Genomic DNA, 18732 nt, shown 5'->3' on the forward strand with positions numbered 1-18732 from the left:
ATATATATATATACTGAGTGGCCAGATTATTATGCATTCAGAGATCATAATAATCTGGCCACTCAGTGTATATTCAGCCTTTGTTCCTGGGTCATCCAACAGAGCTACTAAACCCCTTGTAACTTCCTGAGCAAAGGGGAGAGAGGAGCATCTTTTGTGCATAAGCCCCTCTCACCATACCTGAGCTAATGCTAATTATAGACTCTTGGAGGATGGGGGCTGGTGATTAGAGGGCTCTGCCCCCCTCACCTCTCCCTCCAAGCTCCCCCAACCCCACCTCAGAGAGGGGACAGACACTGGAGGTTGAGTTCAGTCTCCGAGGCCAATGATTTAATCAAGCACGCTGTCTAATGAAGCCTCCATAAAACCCCTAAACACAGGGTTCTGAGAGCTTCTGGGTTGATGATCTAAGGGTTTGTACCTCAGATGGGGAAAGGGGTCTCTCTCCCTTGCAACCCGGAATAGGTGCTCAATAAATAGGGGAGACAGAGAACTAAGCCCAGAAAGCAAACTGTAGGGCCAAGTGGGCAATTCTTGCCTGGAGGAATCCCAGCTGGCCAGGCAGTCAGGAAAGGCCCCCTGGAGGAGGAGTGATGAGGACAAGGCCCTGAAGAGTAAGGCGTTTGCAGAGAGGAGAGAAGGGCACCCAGCGACAGGAAGGACATGGTCAGAGATGGAGCTGCAGGAACTGGGGGCAGGTTCAGAGAGAAGGAGCGGCTGGAGTGACTGGGGAGGCAGCTCTGTGCCTGCAGACTGAGCTCAGGGGGAGGCAGTGGTGTGGGCTAAGGGCCTCCAGAGCCAGGCAAAACCCCTGGTCCATTCATAACCTACTATTTCTCAACCAAGACCTCTTTGCCAAAATAATGTTAAAAAGAGGGGAGAGGGCATTTTTCTAATCAGCACTCACTGTACGAGCCCTCCCAACTCGGGAAAGTGGTCCCGGGATGGCTTTTAACATCTAGGCCCACGTGTGAGAACTTTATAAACCCTCCGAGCATCTCGCATGGAATGAAGTAACTCATAAGGATTTCCTACCCTCTGAGCAGTTTACACATGCCAATTCTTTTACCCTCCCAACGCCGTCTTGTTGCAGGTAGAAGTTGAAGAGAATAAGAAAGTGGGAAGAACGGGAAGGAAATAAGCACAGGCCACACAGAGGGTTCCGGTACTGGCTGGACCAGCTAGGGAGTATCAGTGTTCTCATCTGTGAAGTGGGTATGTAAAAAACACCCCACCTCCTATTTCACAGAGCAGCTGTAGGACCAATAACCTGGAGAAAATGAACTGCCCAGAGGCTAATCACCAACACTGGCAGCCACAGCACGCAAAGCCTTCTACACACCAGGATGGGGCGACAGATTTTTGGGAAAATTCCTAAATGTTTTTCACTTTTAAGAAGAATAACTGAGACATGGAGAGAGACAGAATACAAAATTCTAGAGTAATTGAAGGACAGACAGAGGCAAGGAATTCAGGTCTCGGCATGTAGTCCACTTACCGTGGCCACTGGGTGAGTGTGACGTGGATGGAGGCAAGACCCACACACTGGGAGATGAGGCCTGGTTAATTCCACGGCCCCCTTTTCACAAAGGCACGCATCAGGGCTCCCTTTCTGGAACCTTCTACTGTCTGGGTGAAATCGCTTTGGGAAGTTAGTTCTCTAGCCCAGGAAGCTGTGTGTGAGACGTACCAGCTGGGACAGCCCTGCCTGCAAGCCTACTGTGGGTGACCTTGTGACATAAAGCACAGGCCCTGGGCCTTGCTCCCTCACTGCCTGCTGTGTGACCCTGCTGCCTGCTGTGCGACCCTGGGCACTGCTCTACCTCAGTTTCCCCACCCATAACATAGGAACAGCAATCTGTCCCATCCACCTCCCAGAGGGACTGAGGGCACATGGGAAGGACTGAGCCTGAGAGAGCCTGGAGAAGATGGGGACACGGGATCCCTGTGCCCCTCGGTCGGCCTCACTCACTTCTTTGACCCTGTGCAGCAGTGGCTGGAGCCAGTCCCTGTTCACCTCACAGTGGCTGTCCAGGAAAGTCAGAGTGGTGCCCTGGGCAACATCAGCACCTCGGATCCGGGACCGGACCAGACCTGAGCGGGGACAAAAGGCCAAGTGGGTGCCAGCAGACCCACGGAGGAACCCCTTGGCATTCTCCCCATACATGGAACACCCCCCAAAACATTCACACACATAACCCCAACCCGCCCCCGCCCCCTTACATCCCCAGATCCCGCCAGCTGCACAGGCCCACCTTGCCGCTGGTCATTGCGTAAGCATTTCACCTTGGGCAGCTTGATGAGCTCTTCGCAGTCACCAGCTGCAAAGACAATAGGTTATGTGAAGTGAGCACCCAGGATGGAGGTGAACCTGAAGAATAGGTAAGGCAGCACCGACTGCAGAGCCCCGCCCTGACTCCAGGGTTCCTGGGACCTTTGGCAGGGGCACCGACCATGGCTATCAATAAATGATGTGGCCCAGTCCACAAAGAGTGGGTCACGGTGGCCTCTGTGGAGCAGGTCAGTCGCACAGGGGCACATGCATAGTTGTTAGAAAACACCTCCAGATGGGAATTCTGGGCAAGGTCACCGGGGCCATTGCTCCTTTCCTCCAGGTCACTCTAAGCAGGAGATAAGAGTCCTGTTCATTTCAGTGGGGTCTGGAAAACACTGCTGGGTGGCCAGAGAAGGAATGGGACGAATTTTGGAGTTTCCTTTCAGGCCATGGACTCAATACAGGAGACCCTATTTGTTAAGGGATCCATCCAGAGTGTCTTCCATCACACAGAGCTGGTCCAACGTTCCATCACACAGGAAAATGTGCCAGGATGGGCAAGGGAGCCCATCTTAGGCATTTGCCTAGGGCAGTGGTCGGCAAACTCATTAGTCAACAGAGCCAAATATCAACAGTACAACGACTGAAATTTCTTTTGAGAGCCAAATTTTTTAAACTTAAACTTCTTCTAATGCCACTTCTTCAAAATAGACTCGCCCAGGCTGTGGTATTTTGTGGAAAAGCCACACTCAAGGGGCCAAAGAGCCGCATGTGGCTTGCGAGCCACAGTTTGCCGACCATTCGCCTAGGTTCATCCTCTAGCTTGCCTGCTGCTCAGAATTCCTCAGGCTCACCATCCCTGGTTCTGAACTCTATATCGTGTTCCCACCAGTTTGGCTTTGCTTCATCGGTTTACCAACCTTGGCCTCTCTGCTTGGCTCGGACTCTACTGAGTGACAGCAAAGACTCACACACGCTTTCTTGGGGCCAGGTGCCGTTCTAAGCCCTTTGAATGTGTTAACATATTTAAATTCTTATATAAACCACATCTATTATTATCTCCATTTTATAGTCAAGGAAACGGAGACACATCGAGGTTAATAATCTGCCCAAGGCACTTCCCTAGTAAGAGTGAGTGACAGGTCTAGGATTTGAAGCCAGGCAGTCTGGCTCCAGAGTCCACGCTCTAAACACCAGGCTATTCTGCTTCTAAGTGGATCTAGCAGAATTCCCTTCTCCAGCCTCAGCGCCAGGCCACCACCTAGCAGGACTAGTGCCTCCCCACCTCCAACCCCTTCTTCACTGGGGAAAGGAGATCGGATCACTGAGTTGCAGCACCCGAGTCCCTGTGGACCTGATGCACAGCCCACTTATGTATCATTTCCAAGGTCCCAAGGCTCTGTCACAGATGTGGGTTTCTAGCACTTCCTGCAGCAGACCCCAGCATAGCAGTGCCTCCTCTACCAGCATCCAGCATCAGCTCTGGTGGGAACAGGCTCCACCCACCCTCCTGGACTTGGAGTTGCCCCCAGTGGCCCTTGTCTGCTTCCCCTGGTTCATCAGTGGGGAGGGGCGGGCCTGCCTGGGTGTGGTTGACTGCCTGGAACTGTACCCATGGCTCTCAGAAGAGGTGTCGGCACTATTCATACTTGAAGCCTAACAATGTTTCTTTAATGACTGTCCCTGTCAAACTGAGCACAGAGATGTCAAGCTTTTCTTGGGGACAGGGGACTTGGAGTATGAATTTGGTTGGGGCCCCAGGTTCTTTGACAGGACGACTAGGAAACAGCGATGACCAGCAGGTTGCAGGGTTGGAAGGCAGGGGCTCACTGTGTCGTGGCCAGCTGATGGGATGTCCCACCAGGGGGTGCCAAAGACAGAGCCCACCTGGTCCTCCTGTAGGAATGGAAGGGAGAGGGTGTGGTCTCCTCAGCTCAGGCTAGCAGTTGATCACAGCATCCCACACAGGAATCTTTGGTGGTATATTTGCTTCCGGGCTCTGAGCACCAGGGTCAATCCTTTGAAGGTCGAGTTCCCATGTCCAGGAATGTAGGGTAAGGAGCAGTGACACGCATGCATGTGTACACCCAGGTGTGCACACATGCATACACACACCAGCCCAGGCAGGAATCTACTAAATTTACCTGCTTAGGTCCTCACAGACTCATAGCAGAGAACCCAAGACCCTGTTTTACAAAGGTAAGGCTTATCTCCCTCTTGAGCCCCGCTTGGACACTCAAAGGCTCCAGTCCTGCTATAAACCTAGTCTTTCCTCCATCCCCCTGAGAACCCTGGGCTCGCCCCTGCCTGGTACTGAGGGGCTGGAACAGACATTTGTGTCTATAGAGCAAGGGAGCGATGCTACTTACGGTCATTGCTGAAGTCATCCACTAATATGATTTCCTTGATCAGATTCATAGGGGTGCGGTTTAATACGCTGAGAGATGGGAAGAGGAAAGATCGTTATGACTTCTAATGGCAAATATGTGTATTAAATTGAGTTTAAAATAGATACCATTGCATTTGAGGAATAAAAACTCAAGAGCAGCTAAAGGGCTTGTCCAGGCCCCTGGCTCCCCTGGGACCACGGGCAGAGAACTCTGCTCGGTCTTAGTGAATGAATGCCACCACCACTCCCCTAGCACCAAGGCAAATGCAGGAGTCATCCTCAACAACCCCCCATCTCCCTGAACCCCCACACCAAACCAGCGACCAAGAAAGACGGGCTGGTTCCACTTGCAAATGTGACTCGTCTCCCTGTCCCCTCTTACACCTGCTCCGAACTCTTGTACAGTTTATTACAGTAGCCTTGGCCTGCCCAGGCCGTCCTCCTGGGGCCCCCAGAGTAAGCTCTCTGATCTCTGGTTGTGTGACTGTCTTCGCGGATGCAGACAAATAATTTGACAACCCCTCCTTCGTGGTTCCCCACAATCTACACCCCAAGCCCTCAGCATGCTCTTCAAGGCCGCCCGTCACAGCCTGGAGCCAGCCCCCGTTTCCAGCCTGCTCACACCCAGTGCCGTTACCTGAAGACACTGCCCACTCATAACGCAGAGCCTGTCCCCCACGGCGGCCACGGCTTGAATGCCCGTCCCCTGCCACGAGCACCAGTTCAAATGTCACTTCCTCTCTAATAGCTTTCCCAGCCACTTAGTGAGAACTAATTGCTTCCTCCTCTGGGACTCCTCAGCCGTTGTGTCTGAAGCTTCCTGCGGCTTTCACTGCTGCCTGACTGGGGGCTGGTTTTGCTGGACCTGGTCCATATCCTCAAGGGACAGGTCATATCCTTGTCAGGTGACCTCTGCATTGACAGAGTCCAGCACAGCCCCTTGGCCCATACCACCCCTCCAGGGACATTGAGTGCACACCTACTATGTGCTTGGCACTGGGTGTGTGATGAGGAACAAAGGAGACAGGAGCTCTGCCTTCCAGAAGCTTGTGGTCTAGCAGCTACTTACTACAAGCTGTGCGATCTTGGGTGAGTTACTTGACTGTTCTGTGCAGTGAAGTACTCCATCTATAAATGGGGATAACAGTAGTAGCCACTTCACAGGGCTGTTGGGAGAGCTAAAGGAGAAAATGTATCTAAAGCATTTAGCAGGGTGTCTCGCAATAAATGATGAAACTTGGTAGCGATTATTATTATTTTGTGCCTCATCAGGATTTTTTGAATTGACTTAAATTTACCCCCCTGTGCAGTGGCTCTATATCCCCAGGCCAAGGCTGGGTTTTGGAGTTCACTCTGGGTGTCAGGCTGGATCCCACTTCTCATGAAACACCCCAAACCACATGGTTCCTCAGAAATATTCCTGGGCGGCACCATCCACCTCAGAATGCCTGGAGCCATCCATGTGTTGGGGAGGGGGTTCGGATGGGCCTAGGGACACTCAGCCCTGTTTCTCGAGAGCCACCTTTCTAAGAAGGCTCGGGGCAGATCCTAGCCTCGAGCTACCTTTATTCATGAAGCCTTAACTCTCACCATGGCAACTGGTGTCAGGCAGAGAGAGGAGCCCTAACACCAAGCCCCCAGCCCTCTGTTGGGAGGTGGGAACCAGGAGGGTCAGCAGGTGGCGGGAGGAGACCCTCACCACCTCACCATGATCTTCGGAGAGAAAACACACAGGCAAACTCAACAAACAGTGGCTAATCAGAGAGGGAGGGGGAGCGGGAGACAGAGAGAAAGGGAAAACCTGCCTGAAGAATACCCTCTAATGAGGTTTGATTATGGCAGCAGCTTCTGCATGCGATTCCCCAAATCCCTGCCGGCTCTTTGAAATTCAAGAGTTCTCTTCTGCGAACATCAAAAGGTAAATCGCGTGTGGCTCTGTGCTGGTTGAACTGAGAGATGATTAGCGAATAAAAAATGCCCAGGGTTTAAACAAGAAGAAAAAAAAGAAAGAAAGAAATCATCAACAGTAAGTGCTAATTAGACCATTTCCTGGTAACACCTGGCTTGTTTTTGCTCCTCTAATCACAGCAATTGGAGTGATGGTTGGGGGGCTTCCTGAGAGTGGCGCTGGTCGGCGCTGGGCAGGTGCTCTGGGCTCCAGGGTGGCCGGTGAAGGAGAAAGGTCCAGAGCAGCCCAGGAGGCCCTCCCTTTTGCACACTCCATTCCCATGCCCACCCCCTGACCCCGGCTGCTCAGGTCTCCCTCCTTTGCTCTCATCACTTCTCTGGCCAGCACGCCTCACCAGCACCCTCCATGACAAAGCCATGTTTCCTCCTGCTTCTGCCCCCGTGGGTCTGTTCCAGGCCCTCTCCTTACGCAGCCTCAGCATGGCAGTGGGTGCTTACCTCCCTGGCATATCCAGGTCACAGTGTGCCTGGGAATTCTGCTACACCTGAGCCTCCTGTACACAGCTCACATCCCCAGGATGCCGTGCAGGCAGCGTCTCACTTTCTGCTTTCTGCCTGCTGCCCTAACCGTGGCGCCCACATGGGCACCCCGAGAGGAGGTGGGCATGGCGGTGTGGGCAGCGTGGGAGGTCAGGAGGCCCCCACCGCCGCCTACTAGCTGTGCAATCCTGAACAAGACGCCAGGCCGCCTTCCTTTCCATCTGTAATTACATTTTCCTTGTAAGGGCAGGCGGTATTAATACTTGACCTACTTCACAGGCTTTTGTGCGTGTGAAATGAGGAAATGTATTTGAAATTGCTTTGTGAACTCCACGGTCTCTATGCAGGCAGGGTTTATCAAACGCTCCATAAATACCAGCTGAATGAAGACCTAAGGCTGGCGGAGAAGTTGACTTGTTCTGGAGCAGACCGGCGTGGGTTGAGGCCCTGAACCTGTCCAGCCTCCATTCACCAGCTGGGGAGCTCCAGGGAGTACTGAGCCCGCAGCACCACCACTCCCTCAGCTGCATGAAAAACGCTTAGCACTGTGCCTGGCCCACAGCCGCTGCTCTTGGAACCTGAGTGTTGATAGTCATGACATTGGTTCTCAAAGTGTGATCCCAGAGCCAGTAGCATCAACATCACCTGGGGGCCCCACTCCAGACTCATGAGCTAGAATATCGGCGGGGTGGGGGGGTCCAAGAAACCATGTTTGAACAAGCCCTCCCCACGGCTGCCTACCCACTGGAGGTGCATCACCTGCTGTCACCTGCACAGGCTCAGTTGGTACCACATATTGTTTCAAGGCCCTTACCTGCCTGAGCTCATTTACTCTTCTCCACAATCATGCAAAGTCGTTATTACCAGGAGTCCTTGTTTTGCAGAAAAGGAAACTGAGGCAGAGAGGTGAAGGAGCTAACACAGGGTCACGTGGTTGGCAGCCAAATCTGGCCCCAGAGTCCAATTTCTTAACCACCTTAACCTGAGAAATTGCTCCTCTAAACCTAGGACTTTACAAAGAAGCTACAGTGAGAGACTCGGGATAGGAAGTATCGATCGTGTAGGCTCCAGAGCCCTGTGTGTGTGTAGAGCCGAAGGATGCCCCCAAGGAAGGGGACAGCCTGCGTTTCACATATACACAGGGACCTGCTGCAACGCCAACGATAAACCATTTTGCCAGGCTTTTCTCTCTCTCCTGAAGCGAGAAAAGTCCCCTCACTCACCTAGGCTGTGATTCTCTCTCCCTCCCCCCATTGCCCACCCCATCATGCTTCTACTTGGCTCTGAGGGTCCCCATATGGGTCTTTCCAGCCCCTCGCCTTCCAGCTAACTCAGGAGCTCAGGGCAGAGAGCTTGGGCAGGTGTGAGCAGAGAGGTGAAGACCTGGCGCAGTGCTGGGAGGAGGGAGAAGAGATACAGTCTCTCTCCCCGCCCCCACCCCCAGTTCCTCGAGCCTCTTTCCTTTCTGAGGGCCTGGCAGCAAAGCCATCAGAATTCTAGAACATTAAAGATTAAAGGTGCCTTAGAGAAGACCCTTTTATCTATGGTGAAGTGATGGGAAGTGCTTCTCAGTCAGTCCCTTCTCAGTACTGGAGGTTCAGAATCCCAAGGCAGTGATACCTGGCCATGGAAGTTTCTAGAAATAATCTTCCTTGCCTCCCTCCCTAAAATTCACTTCCATCCAGCCTGCTGCTGATGTAAACACATGTCAGTTCACACGTGGCTTTCAGGCCCCCAATCTGCTGTCTGTGTGCATTATACTTGGGCCTGAAGGTTTACATCGGAAGTCTGAGAGGCGGGACACAGGTCCACAGCTCTCCACAGAATGCCCAGCATCTGGTGTGGTCTGGCACTTCATGGCTACCCTCTGAAAACTATGTCGATGGCCCCAAGCCCCCTCCCAGAGCACAGGGCACCAGGATGTTGGAGACAGACCTCCAGGCCGGTGGACAGAGGCACTGGGACCACAGCCCTGGCTGCCCCCCACTTCCACACAGGACCACAGGACGTTGACACGAGAGTCCTGGCCCCTGTCCTCCACTCACCACACACACCCAAACTTCACAGACTCCAACTGGTGCCCCAACTGAAGTGAGACGCTCTGCAGACTTAAAGCTTAGTGTGCATTTAACATGTCAATGTGATTATAGAGTGTCGTTATTACTATAATGAAGAGGGAGGAGCAGCTGGAAGAGGAGAAATATGTCTTAGGACTAAAAGGGCTGAGTCTGAGGGCAGCAGCTGAAGTGCTCCCAAGAACATAAACATAGGGAAGCTTGGGGGGCCTGTGGCCTCCATGTTAGAATACCCCCAAAATGTTCCCAAGACATCCCCAGGAGGAAGGTTTATTGTGGGAAAATGTGACAGAACTTGAGACATCGAATACACTTTTATCACCATCTTTACCGATGTGGTTCCTGACCTGCTCAAGCTCACAAGGCTAGAAGTGGTGGGGTAGGGACTTGACCCCAGGTCCTCAGACTCTAAGTGTAATGCCCTTTAAGAACCCCTTCGCCTCTTGTCTTTTGAGTGCTCACTAGGTGTGCAATATAGGGATGGCTAACATTGATCAAGGGCTGGCCCAGATCACAGTCCCCTAATGGTGAGAGCGTGTGTGTGTGAGTGTGTGTGTGTGTGTGTATGTGTGTGTGTGAGAGAGTGCGTGAGTGTATGTGTGTGTGTGCATGTGAGCATGTGTGTTGAGGAGGACAGAGGTGTGTGGCATCAGAAGACTCCTTGGAGGAGGAGTAGCCATCCTGGGAAGGGCTTCTCTCAGATGCTACAGGGTCCTCCTGGCAGTATGTAGTGGACGTGCCCAGACAGCCTCGGCAGGGGCTGTGGCTGGCACTTTGGAACCAGTGCCTCTGCTGCCGTGTGCTGCTCTGCCTGCAAGGCCCCAAACCTCTGTTCTCCCTTCACCAGAACAGACCTGGGTAAATGGGGCCACCCCTCACCCCCGCCCGCCCTCCACATACCCAATCCACACTGCTTGCGAGTCTGAAAGGTAAGTTATTAGTCTACCGTGAGACTCGCAGTGACACCTGACAGTGAGGCGCATTTTCTTGTCAAAAGCTGAAGTCTTGTTGGAAATATAATTCAAACCAGGCGGCTTGTGGGATGGACGCAGAAGCCAGGGCAGACAGGGCAAGCAGCTGGTGGAAGGACCCAGCCAGCCAGTTACCAGGACATCTGGGCAGCAGACCGAGCTGCCCCCGCGGACAGAGGGGAACGCGGGACTGAAGCCTGTGTGTTTGGGCCGGTCCCTCCCTCCTTTTCTAAGGGATACACTGACCCTGCACAGTGGACACTCGTCATGAGTGACAGGTGTCATAGAAGACTTGGTGCCCGCCATCAGGGGGACCCTATTGCTGACTCCCTCCTGCCATTTGGGGCTTCCCCACCTGCCAACAGCCATGCAGATGGGGCAAGGAGAGAAGGTGTGGCTTGTTGATGGAAATGACAAGAGACTTTGCTGTGCTTGGTTGTCTCCTTCTTAGGCACAGAGAAGGGGAGTCGAAACAACCAGGATCTCCTGAGAACCCCCCCAAAAATTCCCGGCCAAGTCTCTGGGGCCTGTGTTCAAGGGGTGTTCGGCAGGGGGCAGACGCTGGAACTTTTGCATATCAAACATGCATGCAGGCCACAGGCCACACAAGCAAGGACCTACCTATTAGAGCAACATCACTGAGGGTGGCTGGAGAGGCCCACGAGGGGACAGGGCTGAAACAGTGGTGGCTGAGAAAGCAAACATTAGCCATGACCCGTCGGGCTGCTCTGGTTTGCACCATTGGCCCTGACGGATGTTGGAGGCTGTGGAGAGGCAGGTGCTGGGATAGGCAGCACTTCGCAGACCCCAGTTCTAATCCCGGCCTGATGCTGGGGGCGGGTACATACTCAGCCTCTCAGGCTTCAGCTCCTTCGGCAGCTGTGAACTTAGAACTCATAGTCTAGAGGCGGTCAACACAGTAGCCAAAGACAGGGCTCCACCGGGCCCTCTATGACTCTCAGTGACCTTCTGCTAGTTACCCAACACCTCAGGCCTCCATCTTTCCCCTGTGGGATGGGAGATGTGAGGAGTAACCGAGTAGATGCACGTGGAGTGTGTTGAACAGTGCCTGGCGGGTGGTTAAAAACACTTGATATTCTTATCACAAGGCCAGTCCCCCCAGCAAGCAAACGAGCCCTCACCAAGTGCTGGCTCAGGCGGGCTGGGCGACCTGAAGGATGCCTTACCTGCGGATGGTCCTGAGCAGGGTGGAGCGGGCCTCGTTGTGGAAGGTGATAATGATGCTGGTGGGAGGCAGGTCCCTGCAGTACATCAGCAGCGTGCATCTGGGGAAGAAAAGCGGGAGACAGCTAAGACCTTTGGGGGCAAAGCAGATGGCAGGGGCTGGAACCATAGGCAACGTGGTGGTCACCAGCATGGACAGATGCCTGGCGTCGGATGGGGCAAGACCCCAGGGCCTCACCCAGCCCAACCAGGGGCAGGGAAGCTCCGAAAATGACTGAAGCTCAATTTCCCAACACCTTGGGGAACCTGGGCTTGGAGCCTAATGAAGCTGAGATTCAGAACATAAATGTGGGATTTCTCCCACGCCCCAGTCAGTACCCAGTGGTTCCTATAGCCGCACAAACCTGCCCCCAAATCTTGGGCTCTGCTCCCCAGTCCGGGTCCATCCAGCTGGCAGCGGCTGCACATGCTCTGGGCCAGCAGCTGCAGCCCACCCCACCATGCTAACCCCGACCTCCCACCCCACACACCAACATCTGGCAAGCTTACAGAGGCAGAGCCCTCAAACCCCAGCATAAACAATAAAACCCTGTCTTGAAAAAGCATTCATTTCCACGTGTCCAGGATCATTTCGTATGACAATTACATCTGGGGTACTTTCAATTTAGTACCTTGCTGCAAGTGAACACTGTAGCCCGCAGCCCGGAAATTACTATAATAAGGAAAATAAACCTGCCGAGAGAGGCCGGTGCCACCAGGGGCTGTACCTTACATGGAGGGGTATTAAACAGGAAGTAAATAACAGGTTTGGTGAGTGAAACATTTCCTTTCTTCATATTCCAATTTCTTCCTAGGTTTTTAATTTGGGGTCCAGAAACCCAAGGATGGACTTCAAGGGGGCTGTGAACTCTCTGAAATTGTTTGAAAGCTGCGTATGCAAATGCGCTATTCCCCCCACTTTTAGGGAGATGGTGCATAGTTTTATGTAGATTCTCGGAGAAGTCTGTGGCCTAAAATACTTACGAGCCTCATTCCTAGGCCAGTGGGCCTGATGTCCCTTTGGCCTCACTGGTAATTCTGAACCCTTTTCCCTAAAGAGCAAAGACCGAATGAGAGAACTTTTGGGGACAGGACCACCCTCCCACACAAGGGTCCGGGCACCATGGCCAGCTGTGGGACCCTGGCCAGACCACCTGCCTCTCCAGGCTGCTGTGCGCTCCTCTGTAAGACAGGGCTCTCCTGCTAAAGGTTCTCACAGCATCAGTAACCAAACGCTTTGATTAGGGCTGACACTCAATAGCATGGTTGATTTAAAGGGAAGGTCACAAATGTTCTGCAACCGAGGCTCAAGTGTGTGGCTGCACACCCGAACTTACCTTTCTAAGCCTCAGTTTCTTTCTTTTCTTTTCTTTTTTTAAAAATATATTTGATTTTTCACAGAGAGGTAAGGAGAGGGATAGAGAGATAGAAACATTGGGCGATGAGAGAGAAGCATTGATCAGCTGCCTCCTGCACGCCCCTCACCGGGGATATGCCTGCAACCAAGGTACATGCCCTGGACTGGGAATTGAACCTGGGACCTTTCAGTCCACAGGCTGATGCTCTATCCACTGAGCCAAACCGGCTAGGGCAAGCCTCAGTTTCTTTATCTGGAAAGTGGAGACAGTTTTTAACTGGTAGACTCCCCTCCCCTCACCCTTCCCCCCAGATTATTAAGAGAGGGTTGACAAATAGTAACTCATTTTTTAACATCAAGTTCAAATCCGCAGACTCCTCCTCCATTGGGTGGAGTCAGATCTTGCAGGGGCTGGAAAGGCGTCTTTGGTGAGTGGTCTGGCCAGTGCAATAGTGGGTGCGGGGTGCTGGGAGGCTAGAGGAGGAGAAGTGAGCAGAGGAGGTGGCATCCATGTCAGAGGGGAACCCGCGCTGTGATGTCCATTTGAATCCTGGGTCTGCCGGGCACTGCTGTGTGCCCGTGAGCCATTTACCTTCGGAGCCTCAATGCTGTCACCTATACAGTGTGGACAAACACCTCCCTCCTGGGCTTGTTCTGAAGACCGCAGACATTGCAGGCAAAACACCTGGTGCTCCGCAGATGCTGAGTAAACGGCAGCTGGAAGGATCACACTGAGGCCGAACCAGCCTCCGCGCAGTGTTCAGCATCTCTGAATTAGAGCCACGAGGTCATAGTTCAGAAGAGGAAGGGGCTTTGGAGATTGCCCAGGCCAGGCTCCTAAACTGGGCAGAAATTTGTGCTGTTAAGAGGCCTGGCTTGTTCTCTCCTGGGCCTCAGCCCTCCAGCTTCCTGTGCCTGAGGATCAGGAGTCCTGTACGCGCCTTGAGCATGCACAGGCTTCGGGAGGGCAGGTAGCGGGGCGGTGCCTCAGACCTCAGAGGCACAGGCATCTTGCTCCTGGGACTTAGCATTATCTGCCCCCTGTCCCTGCTCACAGCTCCCGGTACCTGGAGTCATCCTTTATCGCATCTGATGTCATAACAGCCTCTGAGAAACTTTACTCCACAGCTGAGGACAACTGAGGCTCAGAGTCTCGCTCAAGGTCACACACCAGCAGAGTGGCTGCGATGAGCTGAACCCAGGTCCCGTGGCTTCTCACCTGACAAGTGTCCCTCGTATCCCACGGTGAACTCACCCTGGTTAAGGCACAGAGCTGGAGGGGCCGGTGCTGGGTGGGGCCCACCTGCCTGAGGCCTGTGCACAGCCACCTGCCCTCCGAGGCCCAGATGGGCCACAGCCCTGCCTAGAGATGAGCACAGGACACAGGCAGCAACAAAGCCAAAAGCTGAGAAAAAATTCTTAAAGTCTGACGCAGTGAGGAGAGGCGGCTCTCTGTGAGAGCAATCTAAAAGATGAATCCAACAGCGAGATCTATTAGGGACACGAGGGGAATGAGAAAGGCTGCCAACACTGAGATCTGGCGCCGGCAGACGGACCAGAAAGCATGTTTATAATTTATTAAGGACTCGGGGGCTTTACTGGCGAGGAGAGCTAGTGAGCAGAAAGGATAGGCGTGGGGGTGGACCGAGGAGGAGGGGCGGGATCACCGCTGTGCTGAGAGACAGGTGCCAGCCCCGGGCTGCCGTCCCGATTGCCACAGAAGCTCCTGAATAATGCACACCCCGTTCAGGCGATTTTCCACGAGCGGCATCTTTTTCTCTTTAAAGAGAGAGTCTATTAAGACTCTTCATTTTCCTAAGTTCAGCTGGGTCTCAAAGTGCTTCCTGAACCACCACCTTCTTGAGTGTTCAATACCACTTATTGGCAGAGGCTGCTTCCCGGAGAGGGCTCCGAGATGCTCACCCCTGGCCTGGGGATGGAACGTCTCCCTCTTTTGTCTCTTTCCTTCTCTCCACCAGCCAATCTCTGCTCCCCTGCCACCCCCACCCGCCCCCACCCTTGCACCCGCGCACACGTGCCAATTCGAGCATGTCAGAAACTCACTTAGCGAGGATCACTGTCAGTTATCACAGAAATACAATGCCATGCACATGCCTTTCCGTTTATTGCACAAGCTCATTAAACTGACAGCAGCTTGTAAACAGTGCTATGAGGATCACCCCCCCCCCTACTTTCTCAATGGGCAGCAGGGGCCCCTGGTGGCCTGTAGGGTGCCTGCTGGGGCAAGGACCCGGGTCCTCTGGCTCCCGGACAAAGTCTCCCTCCTACAGCACGCTGCCCTTAGGGAAGAGGAGACGTGGTCATAAAGTATAAACATTCCGGATTTTATTCTGGAGCACAAAATCCGGAGGGAGTGGCGGGGAGGCAGCCTCACTAACTGTGAAGCAGAGGGGAGAGCTCTGATTATTATTACTAAAACTAGAGGCCCGATGCACAAAATTCGTGCAAGAGTAGGCCTTCCTTCCCCACCCCCCCCCCCCCCCCCCCACTGCCGGCACCGGCTTCCCTCTGGCACCTAGGCTTCCCTCGCAGCCCCGGCTTTATCCGGAAGGTCGTCTGGAAGGACATCTGGTCTAATTAGCATATTACGCTTTTATTATTATAGATATGCACGCAAAGCAAAGCTGCTCTGGCTCCTCCAGATCTAACGACGGCCCTGAGTCTGAGAAGACAAACTCTTAGAAGGGGTTCTGGCATCCCAGAGGGGAGACTGAGGGCAGTCAGATAAAGGGGAAAGGTCATGCAAAGGTCACGCCACATGGGGTAATGAAACCCAGCAGGCCTGGGGTGGGGCACATGGGGTCAAATCTTCCTCCCTGGGATCCTGGCAGCAACTTGACTTCTCTAAGCCTTGGCTTCCTGGTTCGTAAGGGTGAAAATACCCACCTCAGGGAATGCTTTAAAACTACTCCCAGCGATCCCTACCGCCAGGCACTGCAGTGAACACCTCTGAAGGCTCCGAACAGCCCGACGAGGGGCTGCTGTTTAATGGGGTCCCTCATGAGGACACTGAGGCATAGGGAAGTGGTCACTCTGCGCCTAGTGACCCCAGGCTTGCTGGACGTCCTATCACCAGGCCACAACATCTGCATGCCAGCGCGGGTCCAAGCACCCAGCTGTTACTCAGGCCCACTCTGTGCCCTGCACACCATGAGCACCCTGTGCCCACTCTAATCACTACCCCAAGAGCAGTTTCTACTGCACTCTGGAATCCAGCAGTTGCAGGTACCTGCCCAGAAGGGATATGCCATCCCTGACGGGAAACCTCAGGCTGAACGGCCACTAGGGACATGCTAACAGGGGCCCCTACTTACTGCCCAGATGGAGCCAGAAAAGGTGAGTGGAGGTGTGATTTCCACGAGGCCCCTTTCTAGGGGTGGTTAATAAGCAGCCGCTCCTGAACAGAAAGCTGTGGTTGGTCCCTCTGACGCCTGGAGCTCCAGTGCACGCTTTGAGCTGAGACCCAGGCAGAGGAAACCAATGCGTTATCTTTCCGTGGGTCCCATTTCCTGAGCTCCACGGCCACAAAGGCCAAGGGAAACAGAGACACATGGCACAAAGTGGGGTGGTTTCCTGGGAGAACACTGTCTGTCCCCTAGGGAGGAGCAATCTGTGGATTCCCAGATGCAGGCAGCAGGGTACATCCTCCCTCCCTCCTCCCCTCCTTTCTCCTGCCACCAAAACTGGTGTGTGTGAGGAAGAAAGGATGAGAAGGGAAAGCTCTTGGCCCAGGGACCTTTCCAGAATGCCAGGTCCCCGAGGACAGGGACAGTGAACCTGCTGCCAGCGTTTAGAATCGATTTCGTTTTTAGAGCTGAGAACACCTAATGCATTCCCAGCTCATTCTGTAAGGAGGCCTGCTCTTAGCTACGGGGAAAAGGGAGACGACCTCAAGCTATAAAACGCCGCATCTGCGACTGGCCTCTAGTTTCCAACTCAACTCTTTAGAAGAGTGAAACACAGGCCGTCCAAAACGTATGACGGCTGTAGCACCAGAAATTCCCTTTAATCGCATTTCATGGGCAACACTAATACACTGTAAAGCATGAAATTTTTATTTCATGTCAATTTCCCTGGGATTTCACATGCAGATTAATTTGTTCGTCCTCATAAACATATACTGTCCCAGTTTCCTGCTTTAATAGCCACCCTTCCTGAGTGTTACAGAAATCCTCCAGCTCATAAAAAATCCCACTTAAAATAATAGTGAGATCTGCTATTCCCCAACACTTGCCGTGTTTTGAATTGCTGAGCATGTTATTAAATTCCAGGATACTGGGAGGGTTTAAGTGGGGCAGGGCAGGGAAATGAGCTGCACAGGAAGTGGATTGGGCGCCATGATGGACCCCCAGTCCCCACCTCCTTGTGTGATCTCCTCCCAGTAAGTATGGGCTGAACCTGGCCACTTGCTTCCAAGGAACAGAATACAGCTTAAGTAATGAGATATCACTTTTGCGGCTAGGGTACAAAAGACAGTGACTTCCATCTTTTTGGCGTGCATGCTTTGGTGAAGCAAGCTGCCATTCTGGGGAACCCCACATAGCAAGGACCTGGGTGTGGCCTCTGGCCAATGGCCTGTGGGGAACTGAATCCTGCCAACAAGCACGTGAGGGTGCTTGGAAGAGGGTCAGCCATGCCCTGTGAGGCCTGCAGCCCTGGCCGACACCTTGAATGTGCCTGTGAGAGACCCTGAAGGAAGGACCTACCTGAGCCATTCCCAAATTCCTGACCCACAGAAACATTGTTATTAGTGTAAGCCATTAAGTTTTGGGGTAATTTGTTATGCAGCAATAGACAATACAGGCACTCTTAGTGACTAAACAAAACAAAACAAAACAAAAAATAAGTCTACCACGTTTCTCACGCCCCAAAGGTACATTCTTGGGTACCTGGTAGAAGAGCTGTGCAACTGCATCATGACTCCCCCCACACGGGCTCCCAGAGTCCCCAAAGCCCCTTCATTGATTCCTGGTGGCCTCCAAGGTAATGCTAGGGCCTGTCGATCATCCATCCTCATCTCCGGACCAGATGTTGCTCCACATCCCCATCATGTCTTCTAGCTGGCTTTATCCCCTCCTGATCTAACTTGGACACTGCAGCTAGAATGATCTTTTCAAACTGCAAATCTTTATCACTTTTCAACGCTGTCCAAATTTCTGGGTTTTTAAATTTTTTTTTTAAATTGATTTGAGAGAGAGAAGCATCGATTTGTTGTTCCACTTATTTATGCATTCATTGCCCTGACCAGGGACCAAACCTGCAACCTTGGCGCACCGGGTTGATGCTCTAACCAACCGAGCTACCCGGCCAGGGCTGTCCAAATTTCTCACAAAATAAAGTTGAAACTCCTAATCACAGCTTACCATCCCAGGGACCTGGCACCACTTCTGACTCCTCTCTTCACATCCTCCACGTGCCAGCCAGGTTGTGCCTGACCTGCTTTCTCCCTCTGGGCCGATGAAGGCGCCGCCTCCCTCCCATGTGACTGAAATGCACTCAACTCTCACCCAAGGCTGGGCTGTTTTCTCTTCTAATCCTGGCTGGGAAGTTATTTCCCCTGGGAAGCAGTGCTTGACCTCCCAAGGCTTTTCCAATGGGCTCCCCTAGGGCCCTGTACCCACCTCATCACTGAAAGTTATTGCCAAGTCTTGTCAATGTACTCTTCTCTCTCCTCCGCTGACTGTTAGCGGCAATGGAGGCAAGGACTTATTTGCAGCTGTAACCTCCGTTAGTACCTAGCAGAGCGACTAAGCACCGCAGACATACAATAAATGTCTACAGAATGAGGGGGGAGGGAGCAGCTGAGGCCTCCACGGGGACAAAGCCACAGGGGAGAATGTATCTTGCTAAGTTATGGGTGACACCAACTCCACTGAGCTGCAGAGCTGTGAGCCGAGTGAGGCACCAAGGTCGGAGTAAGAGACCAAATAAGTCACGAAAACTGAAGCTGGAGTATGAAGCCACAGTGGCAA

At 53.0% G+C, this 18732-nt stretch overlaps 1 protein-coding gene across 1 annotated transcript in view; it reads right to left on the reverse strand.

The window, feature by feature from the left end:
- GALNT14 (polypeptide N-acetylgalactosaminyltransferase 14) overlaps positions 1-18732 on the reverse strand; it is a gene marked incomplete at both ends in the record, with an annotated part of 184068 nt that overhangs the window by 33998 nt on the left and 131338 nt on the right. The window contains 4 exons of the mRNA XM_079792733.1: positions 1973-2094; positions 2256-2321; positions 4645-4712; positions 11346-11444. Of these exons, the coding sequence (XP_079648859.1) occupies positions 1973-2094; positions 2256-2321; positions 4645-4712; positions 11346-11444 (355 nt within the window). The remainder of the gene's footprint in view (positions 1-1972; positions 2095-2255; positions 2322-4644; positions 4713-11345; positions 11445-18732) is intronic.

This window comes from Cnephaeus nilssonii (assembly GCF_951640355.1).
Source record: "Cnephaeus nilssonii genome assembly, chromosome: 15".
NCBI lineage: Eukaryota > Metazoa > Chordata > Mammalia > Chiroptera > Vespertilionidae > Cnephaeus > Cnephaeus nilssonii.